The 22,179-nt window shown below is 34.3% G+C and overlaps 2 protein-coding genes and 1 pseudogene across 2 annotated transcripts; 1 reads left to right on the top strand and 2 right to left on the bottom strand.

The window, feature by feature from the left end:
- The first annotated feature begins 1,967 nt into the window (after positions 1–1,967).
- LOC145613755 (putative serine/threonine-protein kinase WNK11 pseudogene) lies at positions 1,968–3,080 on the top strand (annotated as a pseudogene).
- Positions 3,081–4,702: 1,622 nt separating this feature from the next.
- Positions 4,703–6,557, bottom strand: LOC145613756 (serine/threonine-protein kinase WNK8-like). Its single transcript, XM_081668819.1, has 2 exons — positions 5,978–6,557; positions 4,703–4,818 (listed from the first exon to the last, which is right to left on the bottom strand). The coding sequence occupies exons 1-2, from the start codon at positions 6,555–6,557 to the stop codon at positions 4,703–4,705; spliced, it is 696 nt and encodes a 231-aa protein (XP_081524945.1).
- Positions 6,558–10,166: 3,609 nt separating this feature from the next.
- LOC145613757 (serine/threonine-protein kinase WNK8-like) lies at positions 10,167–12,905 on the bottom strand. Its single transcript, XM_081668820.1, has 2 exons — positions 12,228–12,905; positions 10,167–10,355 (listed from the first exon to the last, which is right to left on the bottom strand). The coding sequence occupies exons 1-2, from the start codon at positions 12,903–12,905 to the stop codon at positions 10,167–10,169; spliced, it is 867 nt and encodes a 288-aa protein (XP_081524946.1).
- Between the last annotated feature and the right edge of the window lie 9,274 nt (positions 12,906–22,179).

Below are 22,179 nucleotides of genomic sequence, written 5' to 3' on the forward strand. Positions count from 1 at the left end.
GAAGTGAAGGGCTTTTTGGAGATAAAGAATAGGCCAGGTTTCATGTAATAACTTCAATAAGTCTATCCAATTGTTGAAATAATACAAACAAAAAATCTCCAAATTCACCTTTATTATCAATATCATGGTGAAATTTAGATGGATAAGTAAGTTTCTCTTGCTCCTCAAGTCCTCAGTTTCGCACTCTAGCTCTGAAATTTCTCTCTAAAAACCGCTCTCTGTAAATTTTTCTCACTAAAATTAATCAAAATTAGTAAATTGCAAATATGGAGATATTTAATTTTGTTTTTGTTTTTGTTTTTTTTTTTTTTGACATCGAGATATTTAATTTTGGAAGCTATTATATTGGAAAAGATCAGGCTCAATCCCTTTAATTTTTGAAACTTTTTTTTAAAAAATTTTAAAAAAAAGCTACCTCTCTATTTTCACACTGGTGATCTATGAGCATGGTGCATCCGGCTATACCGTGTAGACCAAGGTCATAGCTACTTATTTTCTTAGGTTCCATTAATATATAGTAGGTGCATTATATTCACTGCACTTTTCTAGCTTAGCATATTAGCACTAGTAAGACATGGTAGATATTAGATACATATGACTGAACCTGATTAGCCTAACACTTATTTTTTGTAAAAGATGGACTGATTAATAAAGTCAAACGTTGCGTAAAAATAAATAAATAAATAAAGTCAAACCTTATTGACACAAACTTACTCTATTCCAATAGAAAATTTCGTGAAGCTTAACGCGTATTATAAAAGCTTATGTCCTACTGTAAAATAATAGGGTGGTAGCTTAAATCTTTTATCATATGGAATTTTTTAAATGATTTAATAATAGTTTCTGATTGATATGCTATCTCCGATCCGTTAATTATTATTATTAATAAGTGTAATTTAGGTGTATTATTTGTAAGATATTAAATTTTTTAAAATTATACCTAATAATTAACAAGGTTGTATATGAAAATACTCAAAATAGTATATGAAAATAGTTGTACAAGTTATATTGGATTTGTAAAAATGTGTAATTTATAAAAATAATTTTATATAATAACTCTTGTTATTTATGGTCAATTATACATGTTGACAACTAGACCTTGTTATGGACTTATGGGGCAGGGCAGCCCAATTAATAATAGGGTTATGGTAAAGTTTATTGGGCTTTTAATGGACAAGGCCTATAATGAACAAGCAGTTTATTGAACAGGGTCAATATAGGTCCAAAATGTTTGTCCAATTTAATAGATAAAGAAAATAGATAATTGACAAAAATTTACGTATTCATACTTAATAATTACTTTGTACAATATTTATTATTTAAAATTATAGTTCGTTGCCCACTGTTGACTCGTGACCCGCTATTGGCCCTATAAAGACCTTCTTTGACCCGACATTAATCCAACCCGTCTAATAACCAGGTCTATTTACGACTGTACAATTAAAAATATATACTAATAAATTGGGGGATGGTCGAAAGAGTCGTAAAAAGATGAAAATGCCTTTAACTTCTATGTATTGCAAAATGGTAGATAACTTAATTTGTTGTTAATTACTTTGGAGATTACAAATTAACTAGTTATATTTGTGAACAAAAGTGAAGAAATAGAGAGAATTTGGAAGAAAATTAATTATTTTATTATGAACTCCTAATTTACAGAGAAAGAAAACAAGTATATATACCTGTAATAAGAGAAGCTACTAGAAGAAGTTTGTTATGAATAACTAACATTGCCACATCAGCAGCATAAGTTAACAATTTTTTAAAAACAAATCTTTATAATAATCAAGATTTCTTGATCTTGATAACCGACTTAACTAACTAAAGTAACAAATCAACTATCACAACCATATATATATTACCATTCCAAGTATTCTGTTTTTGTCCTACATGATTATTAAATCATTAGAAAACAACCTTACTCATTTCTTCAATCCCAAATCTTCTCTTCTGTTAACTAATCAGTAATGGCTGCTTCGAGTTCATCACAAAGACGCGAATACAGAGCTATGGAGGAGTGCCCGAGAAAGCGATACGTAAGGTACAACAAATCCATAGGACAAGGTACAACGAAAAGAGTTTATATGGGGCTTGATAAAATTAATGGTATAGAAATTGCTTGGTCGAAGACGCAATTGACAAATTCATCAAATCAAAAAGCCAAGAATTTGCTTGCTGAAGCTTCTTTGTTGCAGTCATTAGACCATGAAAACGTAATCAAATGCTACCATTCTTGGTACGATGATTCCACCAAAACCTTTCACATGATTACCGAGCTTTGTACTTCCGGAGATTTGAGAAAGTACACCAACAAACACAATCTTGTTGGTAACACCGCGATCAAGAATTGGTCTAGACAGATTCTAAGCGCGTTGAATTATCTTCATGCTCGTAGTATACCGATAGTTCATCGAGATGTGAAGATTGAAAACATCTTCATTGATGGAAATTTGGGCACGGTTAAGCTAGGAGATTTTGGTTTCGCATGTAAAATTAAACCGGGGAGAAGTCTAACTAGGTGTGTTGGTACGCCAGAAACTATGGCACCGGAGATTTTAGAAGCAGAATACAATGAAAAGGTTGATATATTCTCGTTTGGGATGACTTTAGTACAGATAGTGACTAAGGAAAAGATGTACAGCGAATGCAACAACGAAAAAGAACTGGTTTTCGGAATGATTAGAAATGGTGAAATGCCTGCCGCGTTAAACAATGTGGTAGACTCTGAGGTTAGGCAGTTCATTGACAAGTGTCTGCGCCCTAAATCAGAGAGGCCTGCAGCAATTGACCTTCTGAACGACGCGTTTCTTGCAGACAGTGTTTCTGAAACGTTGACATCAGGTAGTAGTGCAAGTATTCAGACTCTGAGAGAGTCTGTGCGTGATCAGGTGGCTAGATTACTGAGTACAGAACCTGGGAATGAAGAGTTTGGCAGTACGACAGGCAATGTTCCGCCTTCTAGACCATCTCCAGAACAAGAAAGAGAAGCTGAGCGTGGGGGTGAGACCTTTGGGTCACAAAAGGGAACGTCTGAGACTGGTTCGCCATCTAGGACACAGGAGACTTCGACTGATAACTAGTCGATTCTATAATGGTTTGGGAATATAAGGATGATGTCATCAACATTTTGCTGCAACAGATGGAAGTGTAAGGTCAATAAAATTCTTTGGTAGTAAAAGACTATTCGACAATATTCATGTATATTTTAGAGTGATAAATTTGTCAATTGTACTTTGAGTCTTAATTAGTATAGTTGCTCGAAATTAGGCATTTTACTTGTTATTTGTTACTTCTAGTGTTAGCAGGGGATATATATGACTCGTATTATTTTTGACCTTATTTTGTCTTCGCTTATATAACCAATAAATTGGCTTCTCAGTTCATACTAGATAAATCTTGATTTTCTCATCTTCTTGATTGAGTTTGACTATTGAACTTTTACTTAGCCAAAACTTAGTATGGCAAATGAAAGCTCTGTATATCGTCCTCTGTAGTATGTCCAGAAAATGTATAATGAAGGCTTATACAATAATTTGGATTTAGCCGTATCACAAGTACGTGAACCATGTATTGTGTATATAATTTTAAGTAATCAAGTAGTGTTTAAGAGTCAAATATAAGGATTATATTGATTTTAAGTGGCAAAAATTTATTTGCATAATGTTTTACTTAATGAGTAGCCAGTTCGATTTTCATAAGATGTTCATCAATCATGCACAATTAAGTTCAACTAGAGGTGATTGTAAATATGTTATAGTTAGTTTTAATCAACACATCATGATAGTTAACTACTTGTAGTATGTAAGAAATATCGCCCTAACCAGTAACCACGTATTCCTTACAACTATACCAATGAACATCACCCATACCATACCGTCGATGACTAGGGGTATTAAGTTATACAATAGCCATTTTTTATATGCCAAACAAAGTGGCACGAGGATTTTGTAAATTTCTTATGCGCTAGATGGTTTTAATTGGGTTGTATTGGGTTAATAAGACAGTTAGATACAGTCAATTAAGGGTCTAATATGGACTTATGGAGTAACATATTGAAAACCATCAAATTTAGTTATATTACTGTCCAAGATTAATAAAGAATTTTTTGATTAAAATCTATTCAGCCAATCTAATTTTGGGTAAAACACGAGTCTTGAACTCTTGATTAAGGCTAATTTCTTTTAGGCTGGTATAAAGTTGTTCTGACAAAATTTCTAATCAATATATATATACACGTATAATGATAAACAATTTCAATTGTGGTCAAAAATCTAAAGTCATTAGATTATCCGTAAAAGCTAAGATATATGACAATAAGGTGAGTAACACATATAAGCTTTAGGCTTTACCGTAGATAAGCATACTCAACATAACATAGCATGACAAAAAATTAAGTAAAGCATAACGATTTTTCATAACAGAAATAACAACAGATATTTTTATTGTTACTCTTTTTTTTTATCACTTTTATATTTTTTTTAATTAAATAATCAAGAAATGGCATTTCCTGTTTCTTGATCTTGATAACTAGCTTAACTAGTTCATTCAATTGGTAACAAACGACCTTCCACTATTAATCTTATACGAAGTATAAATAAAAACAATACATATATTCTCTCATTTATTCCAAGAATTCTCTGTTTTTTCTACACACTCATCCCTTCATTACAATTAAACCATTAGAAAACAACCCTAGTCATTTCTAATCAGTGCCAAATCTTCTGTTAGCTTCAGCAATGGCTGCTTCTTCAGAATTGGATGAAAGTTTTGGTTTACGAAAGCTGTTCATGACATCAGATGACGTTTTGTCACCTGTACCTACGAATTCAGAGAAGGAGAAACTGACCATGGCGATCAAACTTCAGACAATGCTTCATCAGAAGTGGATGAAACCAAAGCTGTTTATGACAGATGATGATGAGATGGAAATGAGAATCAAGTTAGGAATGAGAAATGAGGGGGAAATAGGGAGGGAAGGTAAAAAGTGGGCCCAAGATGACGTAATGTAGTAGTTGGGAGGCAAGAATGTGGTAACTCGTGATGTTTTTGAAAAGAGAAGGTAGTAATTTTTTTTTAAAAAAAAATAGAAGGTGGTAATTGCTAAAATGAACATAATAGAAGGTGATAATTGTCAAATTTTCCTAAAAAATAACATCGATTTTTTTATTTGGAAATTTTTACTTTTACCACGTAAATTAATAAAAAAAAAAAAGTTGTTTTTACCACCTCCAAAAAAAAAAAAAAAGTATTTTACCACCACATACAAAAATGAAAGTTGGTTTCTACCACCAATCACCGCCAACTAACGGATTCCGTCCATAAATGCGTTAGTGGGGCCTACCATGTCCACGTGTCACCATATTATTGATTTTGTTTGTTGACTTGTGGAATGAGGAAAAATCTTGTACTCATTGCGGGGATGGGATGAAATTTTTTTGGTGGGATGATTTCTGATTTCTACTTCATCATTATTAAATTTCTTTACACTATATTTTCTCTAAAATAAAATTGCTCCTTGATTTTCTCCAAGGCATTAACAAATTAAGAAATATTCACGGCTATCGGCTAAGTATGACACATTTGACATCATACTTTATACGTACTCTAAAGCAATTTCTAACGATAATGTCTAACATGATAGAGTACTAAAGATGTTGAAAAATCGATTTCATCATAATATTAATAATTAAAACAATAATTTTGATACTTAAAACCTTGAATATCATTAAGAAAATACAAGAACAATATAATTAAGGGCTCGCTAAGAAAAAACAATTCAAGAAAAACTTAGACACCGCCTTTGTAATTGTAGACATTCGTTGTCCCATCGTCTTTGATCCTGTGAACAACGGGTCATTAAGGAGGTCAATTGGCGTAAGTCTATGAGTAGCAGGATTTAGACACTTTTCAATGAATTTTCGAACTTGTAAGTTTGTTGACATTTGCTTTTTACTCACCATTAGAAAAAAGCACATACCAAAAGAGTGTATGTCATAATACTGATTATAGTCTAGCGGATTAGACAGTGCGTAACCAAAATCTCCTATCATTACCCGGCCTGTTTTCCCGTTTACATAGATGCGGCTCAAATTTAGAGCGCCGTGCATTATCGGGGGATTACGACTTTGAATATAATGTAACCCTTTAAGGATTTGCCTAGCAAAATCCTTGATTACCTCGATATCGAGATCATCATGTTTCTTCAAGTAGTCTTCCAAACTCCCTGATGTATAAAGCTCACTAATCATGTTAATTGTTTTCGTATTATTATTATTATAGCGATCATCAATCCAAAAATCATAACCCTTGATAATATTCTCATGATTTAATGAGAATAACAACCGCGGTTCAGTCATTAAATTTATGTTATCAACAATGAATTTTGCATTTGTGGACACTATCTTACTCCAAGCGATTTCTCTTCCTGTAATCTCATCAAAACCCTTGTATACTGTTTTTGTGTTTACTTTGCCTATGATCTCGTCGTACCTTGTGTATCCCTCTCTTTTTTCGACAACGTTGAGGCCTTTGACATCTTCTGGTTGGAACAAACCCATGAAAACTACTTATGACTTGAGAATTTTTCTTTCTTTTTATTTTTTTTAATGGTTAAGGAGTTTTTTTTTAAGAAAGTTTACAAGAATTTTGTATGTATCTAAACGAGAGATGATTTATATGCTATTGAGTGGTTTCTGTTTTAGACTTTTAGGGTGGTTGGTTCCGAATATTAATATGAAATTATTGATTTATCAAAAAAAAAAAAAAAAAAAACCCCTTTCCTAATAAATAAAAAATAAAAAAAAAGGAAGAATAAAAAAGAAAACAAAAACCCTGGTTTTATTGATGATTTATAATTTTTTTTTTTGAATACTGATGTTTTGTTATATAGTTTTGACCAAGATGCTAAAATGATAAATATACACGGAGATAAGATAGGAAAGTGATGATATATATTTTCCTTTTAGAGTTCAAGGTGCAACTAATATTCCTCAAAAAAAGGTGAAACCAATGTAAGCCACTAAGCCCGTGCACGATTTTTTAAGTTATTGTGATCTCTAGCTCACTATGATATTTTTTTTTTAAAAAAAAGTATTAAAGTACATTAGAATTTACACAAACTTTAATACGTAACTAGGCAACTAGCTATACCGTGTGGTCAATTATTATGGGGCAACTTTGTTAGTATTAGAGGTGTTACTTTATTGGTGTAGTAGTGGTAATTTGGTCAATTTTAGGGGTTAGGGCATGTTCATATTTACTGAACTGAGCTGAACTGAACTGATTGGAGCTGAACTGAACTAAACTGAACTGATTGGAATGAACTAAACTGAATTGAGCTGAAATGGATATTTTATGTGAGAGGGAAATTAAGAGCTGAACTGAACTGAACTGAACTGAAATTAAGTAAATGTGAACAGGCCCTTACTCGGTCAGTGTTACAAGGGGGACTCGAATAGTGTTTACTTTGTCCTGTCACATGATGTGGCTAGCCGCACACAAAACGCGTTACTATCAACATTATATCTATTTGTCGCGTGGCTCGACACTTGGCGAAAAACTGAAATGTCAAGTGTCGTTGTCTCGTGGCTTGGCTGCGAGACCGACTTTATTTATTAGCAACTAGTTTTGCCATATTGTCAATAAAATTTTAAAATAAATGCTTTGGCTTGAATGTAAAATACAGTTACGTATGCATCCGATATCTTATCGCTTAATAATTTACTTCCTCTGTTTTCTTTTACTTGCAACACACCTTTAAAGCACGCAGTTTTAGGAGATGATTAGTGAGGATAAACGAGCGATTTTATCAATATAATTTTTACACGAAAATTAGAATAGGGTTAAGTATCATTTGTAAAAATTTTAATGAAAAATTTATCCGTTTACATTACATAAACCCTACCTTAAAACACGTGCCACAAGGCTGTGTTGCAAGTAAAAGAAAACGGAGGAAGTATATAATAATGTACGTTTTGTATTTTTGTTTATAAATAGGTATCTATGTTATTATTATGATAGAAATAGAACTGAGTTATAGGATCTTTATTAAAAGTTATGATAATTTTTTTATATATGAAATATTAGAAGTATATCGATAATAAAACTCTATACAACTTTTTTGTTTTACAAAAATTTTTCTAAAATTTGCTTACTTACCATCATATATGTCACATAATACCTATTTGTCGCCTACGTGACCCGACATTTGGCGAAAAACAGGAATATCAAGTGTCACTATCTCGTGGTATGGCTGCGAGCCCGGCTTTATTTATTAGTGACTAGTTTTGTGTCCAGGTGATGTCTATATTGTTGATATTTTTTGGCTTGAATCTTAAATATGGTCCTACATTCTCTTTTGATAAAGTTAGATATATTTAGACATGCAATTTCATATTGCTTATTTATATAATAATTGCAGCGCGTTTTGTGTGCAGTTGTCGCTTATAAAATAACAAAGTAACCCTTATAACATTGACCGAGTAACACTTGTAATACTAACCAAGTAACCTTATAACATTGACCGAGTAAACCCTGTAACACTTAAGATTATACCCCCATGATGATTGATCACACCATGTGGCCAGTCACATATAACAATTTGTGTTTATTAATTGAATTTATTGTAGTTTTGTTTGTAAATCGATATCTATGTTTTATAAACTTGGAATTATTTTTTGAACTTAGATTATTTTTACTAAAGTGAAAGTATTTAATTTTTATCAAACTAAAATTATTATTTTTACTATTAAAACTTATTTTTTATTAATTCTCTATTATTTAAAAAAATTAAATTAAATGTATTGTAATTAGAAATTATTTTAAATAATTTAACTTTTAAAATGAATTTTATGATAGATTTAGAACTGAGTTATAGGATATTTATTAAGGGGGTGTTTGGTTCGAAAATTGAAAACGGAGTGGAAAAGAAACAAATAATAAGGGGATATGAATCATTTAGCTATTACCTTTCCTTTGTTTGGTTTAACCATCGAAAGGGTATTTAATAAGAGGAGGGTAAAAGTATTTAATTTGTTACCCCAAGACAACGTTTTTGAGTGGTAACAAATGAGGGGTGACCATTACCTTTTAGGTAATGGTAATTGTTGCCATGTCTTCAAACCAAACGCACGGTAATGGTATCGGTATCAACGAATCTGTTTTCAATCCAAAAAATACACTAATTGTTCCCTACAAGTTATGGTTAGAAATTTAGAAGTATATCAGTAATAAAACTCAAAACTCTCTTTCTTACAATTAAATGTGTCGTAATAATATATTTTATCACCTACGTGGCGCAACACTTGGGAAAATGCTGGAATGCCAAGTGTCGTTGTCTCATGGCATGACTACGAGATCAGGTTTATTAATTAGAGATAAGATAAGATGATATAACATGTTATAATAGATGGATGGGTTTTAAATGGCTACAATTGTATTGTATCCATTAGAGCTAGTTATTGGGTAGGGTAGTCCAATGATAATAGGATCGAGATCAATCTTAAAGGACTTTGAATGGAGCCTTTCACGGACATGGCCGTTGTTGGGTAGGGTCAATGTAGGGCCAAAATGTTTTTTTTTTCAATTTAATTGATAAAAATAAATATATAGACAAATTTTTATTCATATATACTTAATAATGGCTTCTTGTCCATGTCAAAAAACAAAAAAAAAAAGTAAAAGTTTTGTGTAGAACGGACTCACATGAGTCCGGTCATACAAACATGAAAAAAATATTTGAGGAAAAAAAAAATTAATGGTCAGAAATTAAATAATAATAGTCAGATATTAGATTATAATGGTCAGAAATTAGATTATAATGGTCAGATATTAAGGGGAAAAAATCTTAATGGTCATAAATAAGATAATAATAGTCCGATATTAACATAAAATGGTCAGAAATTAAATTATAATGGTTAGAAATTAAATTATAATGGTCAGATTTTAAATTATAAATATCAGATATTAAATTATAATGGTCAGATTTTAAATTATAAATATCAGATATTAAATTATAATTGTCAGAAAAAAGGTTATATGTATCAGAAAATAGCTTAAATGTATCAGATAATAAAAAATAACCAACCTTGGGGTGTCCTGCTTCACATTTAAGCTCTGCTCTGCTTATTACCTGACTACTGCATTAAAGCTCTTGCCGCCATTGATGCTCAGTCATCAACATCAACCTTCACATTGTCTTCATCTTCAACCTCACCTTCACCTTCCTCGACCGCCATTTCCGTACTCCTCCTCCAAAGCTTTGTGTTCTCCTGATTAAGAACGAAGTCCGTACTCCTCCTCCTCTCTACTCCGAAATTCTCGGCGGAGTTCCGATGTAAAGCCTCGTCGTATAATACCTATACAATCAAAATCAAAATTCTACAAAAATTATTAATCAATCAAAAATCATATGAAGTATAATTAAGGAAGAAATAAAAATCAATTTTTCAACTAGAGGTGTAGCGGTTGTTGGGGATGGGTGGGGGAGGGTTGCCGAAACCGGGAAATGGGAGGGAGAAGGTCGCCGGCCGTCGGTAGAGGCTGAGCAGTGACAATGGGTAGGGGTCAGAGTATACATTATAAACTGGACTCACGTGAAACGGACTCACACAATACCTTTTGAAAAAAAAAAAGGCTTTGTTTTATATTTATTTTAATTGATATTTTTTATGTCCGCTCATTATCGACCCGCTATTTACCCGCGACCCGCATTGGCTTGACGCAATACTGACCCTATAAAAAGTGACCCTCTTTGCCCAACCTGCAACGGACCCGCACTGACCTTGACCTGACCCGCTCAATAATCAGGTTTAGTATCCATTATACTAGATCAAATCTTAACTATTCATGAAATGACTAATTCAAACTCTTTATGGGATGACGTTGTGGTTTTCAAAAATATTTTGATAAAATATAAAAAAAATAAAAAAAAATACACGTTTTTTTTTCTCAGTTTCTATCTTTCAATCTTCTTACTGTGTAGTTTCCTTTCCTCCCTTCTCCTTAGCAATCTCATCTTGTTCAAGAATGTCCCAAAAAAACCAATTAGGGCTAAGATCCAATTACGGTGGACTTATCGTTTAATTTGCGATTACCTTTTTAAAAAATTTGGTTACAATTGCTCTTACGTACTACATGGGATGATGTGAGTTGGGCGTTTTTTTTTTAAGGCATGATGATGAATGTTTAATTTGGGTGGTGAAAAGAAACCAACTGTATATTTGATGGATGATGGAGTCATGGAGGTGTCCTTCGTTTCGAGAAAAACCTTTTTTTTTTTAATTATTTAAAACCAATTTTTTTTTAGTAAGAAAAACAGCTTTTGTTTTGATTATATTTTTTATATGAAATAACTACATGGACAGACTATATTGATCCCTAAAATTTATAGGGTCAAGGTTGAAAATAATTACTGCAATAGCTATATTCTTATTGTTGCCACTGAAAACTCATCCGTCATATGTTATGATAATATATGATTCAAACCCGACATGAATTTGAGATTGACTCATTATTTACCCAAATAAAAGACTCGATTGTTCAATATTCGAATTCAAGAAAACTTGAAATCTACCCAAAACCATTTTAAGGAAGAATACCTATTTTATATACCCAACCTAATCCTCATGCTACATTATTAGTTGCACTCGTGACAAATATTAATAACATAACTCGAATCAAAAACATGTTACGTTATTATTTGTATTCGTGAGAAAAATTAAAATCAAGAAAGGCCTTAATTTCGTTACATGATCTGGCTCAAACATCTGATTTGTCATCTTTTAAAGACTAGAATGTATAATTTATATATGCTTCAATCTAATTATACGTACGTAGTACTAGTCATGAAATTAGAGATAAAGGAGAATTGAAAAACCAAATTTAAGGAAGAAACAAATTAAGTTGCGTATAGCAAATATTATATGCAATCAACTAACTCAAGAATAATATTCATTTATCCAAATGAAACACTTATTACAAGTGATGAAAATCAATTAACAAACGAACCAAAAGAATCAACCCCCTCCCCATACACACACACCATGCATGATTAAAACCTCAGCAATAATCTACAAACTGAGTAATCATACATTTTATTATGCTAACACTATGTTTTATTGAAGAACAAAGATAAAAAGAACAAACCAACTAATAACAGACTGATATAGCAAATTTCACACGGTACAATGGGCATTTGGCGAGCACTTTCAGGATAAGCAGGAACATACCCTATGTAACAGCCTCAGAACTTTTGCTCTGATGGTGCTCAAAAAAGTCGGTGCAAGAAACGAGTCATTCAAGAGCTCATTTGCCAAGGGTCTACCATCTGATGAAGGAGTCAGACACCTTCTACTGAATTGGAGAGCTTCATTGTCATCTGCCATTGCGTTTATCGTGGTAGGATTGAGGCTGTCTAAAAACTCGCTTTTATTACTGCATTTGCTTGCCCAGACCATCTCTCGCACGCACATTCCGAAAGAGAATATGTCAACCGATTCAGTATAACCAGTTTCTGTAATAAACTCTGGTGCCATATAACGTGGAGCAACACATTTTTGATCACTAGTACCTTGTTCAAGAATAACCGCAAAGCCAAAGTCTCCGAGTTTGACACATCCTGTCTTCCCATTGATAAAGATGTTGTCGCAGTTGATGTCAAGGTGAGCCATCTGTGGACTCAGAGAGTGAAGATAGTTTATCGCATTCAGAATCTGTTTACACCAATTCTTGATTGTGTTTCGACCATCCGGCTTATGACTGAGGACATACTGTGACAAATTTCCTGAAGGAAAGTACTCAGTAATCATGTGAATGGTTTTTGCTTCCTCATCAACCCAAGAATCATAGCATTTCACTACATTTTTATGATCTAATAACTTCATTAGATCACCTTCTGCACATAACATCTCAAGAATTTCCTTATTCTATAACAAATTCTCTGTTAGCTCTGTCTTACTCCAAGCAATTTCGATACCAGCTATGTTGAGAGTATTGAACATGAATCACAGGACACGTCAGCACACTCATAACAAATTCTACAGCTGTCATCATTTTTCTGTTATAACAAACTCCTAATTAGTTGAGCTTTAATTGTTGTAATAAATAGGCTCCTAAAGCCTTCTGTTAGTTCATTCACACATTTTGTATTTTCCCCTTTCTCTTTCCTAATTCTCTCTGTAAGAGTTTCTCTCTCTAAACTTTGAAGCTTTCTTCAAGCTTATTTAATGGAGTAGTTCTAGTTTTGCCTAAGCTCGGAATCTACGGATAGAGCGATGAAGGCCATAAATCCTCTGTGTCATTTCTGCTACTGCATTTAGATTTCTGCTGCAATACTTTGATATGGTATCAGAGCACGGTGGTTGCGATCTTGAAGAAATTTTTGTTCGATCGTTTTGCACTATTTCAGCTCATAGTTCTTCAGCTTGAGGTATTCGTTCTTCGATCGATTTCTCTCGATTTTTCTGCAATTAGCCTTGATTTTGCTCGATTCTTCGTTCGATTTTGCTCGAAATTTGTTCAGATTTGTGGTCTGTTGTTCTATTTGTTGATTTTGTTCAAATTCTGGAGTTATTCTGCTGGTTGCTTGATCGTATCTCTGTTTTTGCGATTTGTTCAATCATATTCTTCTTCAATTTGATTTTCTTGAAGTTCTTCGTTCTTAATCATGGGAACACCGATCGATCCTTCTCAAAATCCTACTTCTCCGTATTATCTTCATCCTTCTGATAATCCTGGTCAGAAACTTGTCAATTTCAAGTTCGATGGAAATTCTTAAGGAGATTGGAAACGATCTATGTTAATTAGCTTGTCTGCTAAAAATAAACTCGGTTTTGTTGATGGAAGTCTTATCAAACCTGCTGTTACTGATGATGCTCATCAGGCTTGGGATAGATGCAATAATATGATTATCTCTTGGTTGCTTGGAGTTCTTGAACAAGATATTGCTCGTAGTGTTCTATACTTTGGTACAGCAAGAGAAATTTGGCTGAATCTGGAGGAGAGGTTTGGACAATCTTCTGGTGCTTTGTTATTCTCTTTACAACAAGCACTTCATGAGATCAAACAAGGACAGGACTCAGTTTCTGGTTATTATACCAGAATCAAAATGCTCTGGGATCAGTTGGACTCAGTGGATCCAATTGTTGTTTGTAGTTGTTCTAATTGCACCTGCAATATTACTCAAAGGTTACTTAAGTCACAACAGGACAGAAGACTTGTGGAATTTTTGATGAAGCTTAATGATGGCTATGAAATTGTTAGACGTAGCATTCTGATTATGAATCCTCTTCCAAGTATTTCTCATGCTTACAGGCTACTTATGCAGGAAGAGAAACATAAGCAACTGTATCAGACCACAGCTACTACTACTTCTGAGGCTTTAGCTTTTGCAGCTCACAATAATAGAAGGCCACAAGACAGTAATGGAAGGTTTTTTGGTCAAGACAGATACAAGCAGAATTTCCAGAATAATAGAGGAAGAGATCAACCTCAAAGGAGAGTTAATTACTATTGCGACCATTGCAAAATACCTGGTCACAACATGCAAAGGTGCTACAAGCTGAATGGTAATCCAGGCTATATTGACAAAGGCAAAAGGTTGGCAGCTAATGTTGAGTTCGGTTCTTATGAAGAATCTGAGGATGATCAGAATACTATCCCTGCTGATCAATATCAAGAGTTCTTGCAGTATCAATTGAATCAAAAGGCTAATGGTCAGAGTTCTGGATCTTCTGATGGTGCTCAAGGAAGCAAATCTGCACATGTGGCAGGTAAATTCTGTTTCACTTCCTTTAATAATGTGCAATGGGTTCTTGACAGTGGTGCTACTGATCATATGTGTTTTGATAACACATTATTTGATTCCTTAGAAGTCTATAATGGTGTTGATAATTACATAACCATACCTAATGGCAAGAAGGTTAAGGTCACACACTTTGGTACAATATGCTTGAATGAACATTTAATTTTGAGGAATGTTTTGCATGTACCAGACTTTAGGTATAATCTGATCTCTATACCTAAATTGTGTAAGGATTTGTCTTGTCATGCAGTCTTTACTGATGATGAGTGTTATATTCAGGGCTCTTCAATGAAGCCACTGCTTCTTGGTAGACTTAAGCATGGTCTTTACTGCCTAGATGACACAGTTATACATCCTAAGTCTACTTCCAGCTCTCTTGTAGCTAATGCAAATGGGAGTTCTACACCTTCCAAGGATCAAAATAAGGTCAAGCTTTGGCATTTAAGACTGGGGCACATTTCTATCAATAGGTTACATTACATAGTTGATGATATATGTAATAAAGACTGTAGTCTAGACAGTTTTTGTCAAATCTGTCCTGCTGCCAGACAGACTAGAAATTCTTTCCCTGTCAGTTTCATTAAGACTACTAGTCCTTTTGAGTTGTTACATTTAGATGTATGGGGCCCTAATCCTGACCCTACTCATAATGGCTGTAAATTTTTCCTTACTATAGTTGATGATTACAGCAGAATGACATGGATATTCTTAATGCTTCTTAAATCTGATGTTGTTCCTATCTTTGTGAATTTTGTGAAGTTTGCTGAAACACAATTTGGGACTGTAGTTAAGAGTGTGAGAAGTGATAATGCTCTTGAATTGTGTGAAGGAGAGTTAAAAATCTTCTATGCAAGTAAAGGAATTTTGCATCAAAGAAGTTGTGTTGATACACCTCAACAAAATGGGGTAGTTGAGAGAAAGCATAAACACCTTTTGGAAACTGCTAGGGCATTGTTTTTTCAAGCCAAATTACCTATTCAATTTTGGGGTGAATGTGTGCTTTGTGCTACTCATTTAATTAATAGAATGCCTCTTCATGTTCTTGGAGATACATCTCCTTATGAGAAACTCTTTCAAAAGCCACATAGTCTTTCCCATCTTAGAGTATTTGGTTGCCTATGTTATGTATCCACTCCTAAGCAAAACAGAACCAAATTTGAGCCAAGAGCAATTCCTCATGTTTTCCTTGGGTACTCTACTGGTCAAAAGGGATATAAGGTTTTGAACATGAATAATTTCAGAATTCATGTCTCTAGGGATGTAGACTTTCATGAACAACATTTTCCATTTCATGTTTCTGACACACAAGCTGAGCATCATAGATTTTTCCTACCTGAAGTTACTGATTTACCTCCTTTCAATTATGAGTCTATACCACCTATTTTTAGACAACCAGATATTCCTATCCCTAGTGATTCATCAAATTCCCTTGTCAGTCATCCATCAATTTCTCAATCACTTCCTTCTTCTCCTTCTTCTTCTTCTTCTTCTTCTTCTCCTTCTGATTCACATTCTTCTTCTTCATCCAATCTCTTTGATATTTCTACCACCAGAAAAAGCACCAGACCTGTCAAATTTCCTTCCAAATTTGACAATTTCATTTGTAACATGGTTAATACTTCAGAATCTTTTACTCACTGGTGTGGCTTAGTGAAATTTGACTGTCTTCCTTCTTCTCATCATGGTTTTACTGCTGCTGTTCATAACCTCACTGAACCTGTTTCTTATTATGAGGCTGTTAAGGATCCTAGATGGATAGAGGCCATGAATAAAGAGCTTTCTGCTCTGGAAAAGACTGGTACATGGATTATGGTGAATTTACCAGTTGGAAAGAAACCTATAGGCAGTAAATGGGTTTTTAGAATCAGGTTGAGAGCTGATGGGACTGTAGAAAGATTTAAGGCCAGATTGGTGGCTAAAGGGTATAATCAAAAGTGGGGGATTGACGATGACGGGACTTTTTCTCCAGTGGTGAAAATGGCTACTATTAGATCTTTATTGGCTATTGCTGCAAATAAGGGATGGAAATTACACCAATTGGACATCAATAATGCTTTCTTGCATGGTGACCTCAATGAAGATGTATATATGTTGCCTCCTGAAGGTTATTCAAATCCCCACAACAAGGTTTGCAAATTTGTCAAATCATTGTATGGCTTGAAACAAGCCTCTAGACAATGGTATGCCAAGTTAGTGGGGGAGTTAAAGGGTAAGCACTATGTTCAGTCCAAGAATGATTACTCTTTGTTTATTAAAAACAAAGGTAATCTGGTTACTATCCTTGCTGTGTATGTGGATGATATTGTGCTAACTGGGAATGATGAACAAGAAATACTTTCCTTGAAGCTTCATCTGGATTCTGTATTCAGCATCAAAGATTTGGGAAGGCTTAGTTATTTCCTTGGGATTGAGATAGGATATCTTGATCAAGGTATATGCATGACACAAAGGAAGTTTACTGGAGAATTATTAAAGGATGCAGGATTGCAGAATGGTAAAGGAATTAACTCCATTACTTGTAAATCTGAAGTTACAGGCAGATCAGGGAGAGTTATATGAAGATCCTAGTAAGTACAGATGCTTAATTGGGAAGTTAAACTTTTTAACTCATACAAGACCAGACCTATCCTATACTGTGCAGCATTTGAGTCAATTTCTGTAGGAACCAAGAGTGCCTCACTATAAAGCTCTTATTCATACTCTGAGATATGTTCAGGCAACAGTTGGGCAAGGTATTTTGTTAAATGGTGCAGAAAAGTTAATTCTCCAAGCATATTCTGACTCAGACTGGGGTGCATGTATGGATAGTAGAAGATCCATCTCAGGGTATGTTATGTTACTTGGAAAATCTCCAATAAGTTGGAAATCAAAGAAACAAAGCAATGTTTCAAAGAGCTCTTCAGAAGCAGAGTACAGAGCAATGTCATCAGCATCAGGGGAAGTGGCTTGGCTAGTCAGATTACTTGAAGAATTGGGTGTTGAAAACCTTAAGCCAGTTACTTTGCACTGTGATAATCAAAGTGCTATTCACATTGCTAAGAACCCTGTGCATCATGAAAGAACTAAGCACATTGAAATTGACGTGCATTTTACAAGAGACAAAGTCTTAGAAGGTCTGCTGCAAATCACCTATCTTCCAACAACTTCTCAGATTGCAGATGTGTTTACAAAAGTTCTGCCTTCACATCAGTTCAATGAATTGTTATCCAAACTTGGTATGATCAACACCATGCCAAGTTTGAGGGGGACTGTTGAGAGTATTGAAGATGAATCACAGGACACGTCAGCACACTCATAACAAATTCTACAGCTGTCATCATTTTTCTGTTATAACAAACTCCTAATTAGTTGAGCTTTAATTGTTGTAATAAATAGGCTCCTAAAGCCTTCTGTTAGTTCATTCACACATTTTGTATTTTCCCCTTTCTCTTTCCTAATTCTCTCTGTAAGAGTTTCTCTCTCTAAACTTTGAAGCTTTCTTCAAGCTTCTTTAATGGAGTAGTTCTAGTTTTGCCTAAGCTCGGAATCTACGGATAGAGCGATGAAGGCCATAAATCCTCTGTGTCATTTCTGCTACTGCATTTAGATTTCTGCTGCAATACTTTGATAAGCTACATTATCGAATCCCTTGTATACTCTTTTCGTAGTGCCACCTCCATTGTACGTTACATTACGCGTTTCCCACTTGAATCAAGAATCAAAGCACCTTCTTGAATGGCCTTATTATGCCTTACATATCGCCCACAAGAATCGAGAAGTATAGTACTTTCTCCAATAATCTCATCATACCTTAGGAATCTCTTACTCGAATCACTCTCGACAATCCTAAGATCATTGTTGTTACCTCCCTGTGAACTCGAAGCAGCCATTAGTAGATCAAAAGTAAAAAATGAACTAGAGAATGAAAGATTATGTCTTCTGATTTGTGTCGCTGGAACGAACTAGTATTTGTAGAATCGAAAAATGATTTATGTAAAAACAGAATACTTGTGAAAGTAGTTTTGGAGTATAAAATGATTAAATGTATAGTGGTGCAACATATTTATAAGAGTATTTAATCGAGTATAAGTAGTTAGTACATAGTAGTTATCCAAACAGAATCATCTAGTTTGTTATGGCGGTTATAAAGAAATAGAAATCAGCTTTCTTGATTATTTTGTTGAACTTTTAATTAATAAAAAGATTGTGTTAAATTAAGAGAGGTACTAAGGTCTTTATCGGTGGACTCCACACTATGATTTTATGTAAATATTTGTAGTACTAACTGTGCACATTTTGTTTTAACTGAATGTGTAAACATTTTTTTGACTCAAGTTCAATGTGCACAAATTTTGAACAAAATGTACATAATTTTTTGTTTTTGGGGAAATTGAATTTTTTTTTATCTTGTCAAAAATCAATTTTGCACATGTAATAGAAAAATTATGCATATATATGTTGAAAAACTTTTGCACATTCATCCCTTTACATCCTTCTCGTATTAAGAAATTTCTCGTTGAATCTCAACCATGAATATATAAAGTTCACTTCTTCTCTTCATAGATATTGAATGTCTCTTTATATCAAAGAGGTTTATGACTTGTAGACTGAAGTCGCTAAACGTATGCCCTAGATTTTTAATCCATACATTCCTATTTTAACCCCAAAAAAAAAAAAAAAAATTATCTCTTTCAAAAAGTTCAAGAAACTGATAAAGGGATTTATAAAAATATATATATAAATCAAGAACAAACAAGAAAGGGTATAATCTGTTTCTTGATAACCGACTTATTTAACTGCCATAACTTTTTTTTTTTTTTTTTTTTTTTGAAGGGGTAACTGCCATAACTAATTAACAAGATAAGCTCGTATCTACCTTTATAAAAGCCTTTTCTTACAAATAATCTCCTCATTCTCCATTTCCATATTTCCACAAACCACAAGACATCTTTCTCTGTTTTCCAATTTTTTTTTACCAGACAACAACCTTACTCATCTCATCAATTCAAATCTTCTGTTTGCTCAACTATTCAATAATGGCTGCTTCGAGTTCTTCACGGTCAGACGAATATACAGTTGTGGAGGAAACTCAGGATGGAAGATATGTCAGGTACGAAAAAATCATAGGACAAGGTGACCTGAAAAAAATTTACATGGGGTTTGATAATGTTGATTCCATAGAAATTGCTTGGTGTCAGACTCAGTTACCAGAAGACTCATACGAGGATGTATTGAAGTTTATGTCAAAGAGAGCTGATCGGTTGGAGCTATTAGACCATGAAAATATACAGAAATGCTACAAGTACTGGGTTGATGAATCCACTGGAATCTTTAACATGATTACCGAGGTTTTTACCTCCGGGAATTTGAGAGAGTACACCGACAAACACACTGTAGACAGAACTGCAATCAAGAATTGGTGTCGACAGATTCTAGATGCGCTTAATTATCTACACACTGTTAGTGAACTGAAAATGCATGGTGATGTGAAGATCGAAAACATCTTTATTGACGGAAACTTGGGCATGGTTAAGCTTGGGTACTCTGGATACTTGAGAACGGCTAAGCAAGGTGTTCAGTTGAAACTCAAAGAAGGGAGAACATTAGCCATCGCTGTTACACCAGAAACTTTGTCACCCGATTCTTTTACAACAGATTATGATGGCAAGGCTGATATATTCTCGTTTGGCATGACCGTTGTACAGATAGTGACCAAGGAAAAGCTGTACAGTGAATGCAACGACAACACGCTGGTCTGCGAAATGATTAAGAAGGGCGAACTGCCTGCTGCACTAAACAATGTGAAAGACTTAGAGATTAGAGAATTCATTGATCAGTGTTTGCGCCCTAAATCAGACCGACCTGCGGCAATTGACCTTCTGAGGAATAATAAGTTTCTTGCTGACACAAAACGGGCTACTGCAAACACAGAATGGACTACTGCTAATATTCAGACTTTGAAAAATTCTGTGCGTAACCAGGTGGCAAGATTACTACAGGCTGCATCACCACGTACAGAACCGGAAGAGGAAGAAACAAACGAGAATGTTTCGCCATCCAGACCACCTCCGGATCCAGAGACAAAGGTTCCTGAAACAACAACTGCTGCATCACAATCTACAGAACTGAAGGAAGAAGAGGAAGAGGAAGAGGATGAGACACCTCTGTTACACAGGAGATCAACAACACGTAATGTTAAGCATGGGGATGAGACATTTAGTTCACAAGGGGGATCATCTAAGATTGATAAGCAAGACCAGACATTTAAGTCGCCAGGGGAATCATCTGAGATTCATGAGCAGGATCAGACATTTGGGACCCCAGAAGGATCAATTGAGACTGTTTCGTCATCTAAGACACACGAGACATCCACTGATGAGAAAGATCAAACATCTGGGTGGCCAGAAGGATCGTCTGAGACTGTTTCGCCATCTAAGACACACGAGACATGCACTGATGAGCCTGATCAGACACCACGTTGATTGATACCTAGTTGGTTCGGGATGTTGTTACTAATCATCATGCTTGTTAGAGTAAAAATTGTGATTAAAATTCTAGGCATTTTAGATACTTTGATTCTCTATAAGTATGATTGCTTGAAATTAGGCATTTTACTTGTTATTTGTTATTCATGCTGGGATTCCTAGCTGGTGTTGGCACTTGGCAGGGGAGGGCAAGTTATTCTTTTGTTAATTTGTTTGTTTGATTGTCACTTGTAATTTGTTTGATTTTGTTTTAAGAACATTAATGAAATAGCTAGTATCAGCATTCTTTTGTACGTGTAACAAAAGCTTCATTTTACAATTGTCTTACCTCTAGAACACAAATGAGATAGCTAGTATCAGTATCTTTTGTAAGTGTAACAAAAGCTTTATTTTTCAATTGTCTTACCTCTATAACTACGGCAATGTAAGCAAATGCTATGAATCGTAGTCAATTGAGTGTTCAACTTGTGTTAAAATGGAGAAGTGTTTTAGTAGTAGCAATTCAGTATAGGAGCCATACCTAATTTAATCACAATAGCAAGAGCTAAGGTTCCTCCTAGTAGTACTTTAGGTAACTATCGCAATTCATACTGCTTAGAGGATACCTTTCTATAGGTTAATGTCATTTGCATCGAACAGAAAGACATAGACAAACACACCCAATTAACAGTTTAATACCCAATCCCATCCATATTGAGCCTACCACACTCACTTTAATGGGAATTAGGAAGCTTCCATCAATCAGTCTCACGCTTATAGCACATTACAGGAAACATTCTCATTCCTGTTCAATCTATTAAGTTATAAAAAAATTGTAAAAGAAAGCCCCTACCAACAGACACTGCAGTAATACCCTTAAGCAAACAAGAGCCTTGCAACTTGTTTCGTACTTTGATTTTTCTTTGATTAGGAGAA

Source organism: Chenopodium album, chromosome 25 (genome assembly GCF_948465745.1).
Source record: "Chenopodium album chromosome 25, dcCheAlbu1.1, whole genome shotgun sequence".
In the NCBI taxonomy this organism is placed as follows: domain Eukaryota; kingdom Viridiplantae; phylum Streptophyta; class Magnoliopsida; order Caryophyllales; family Amaranthaceae; genus Chenopodium; species Chenopodium album.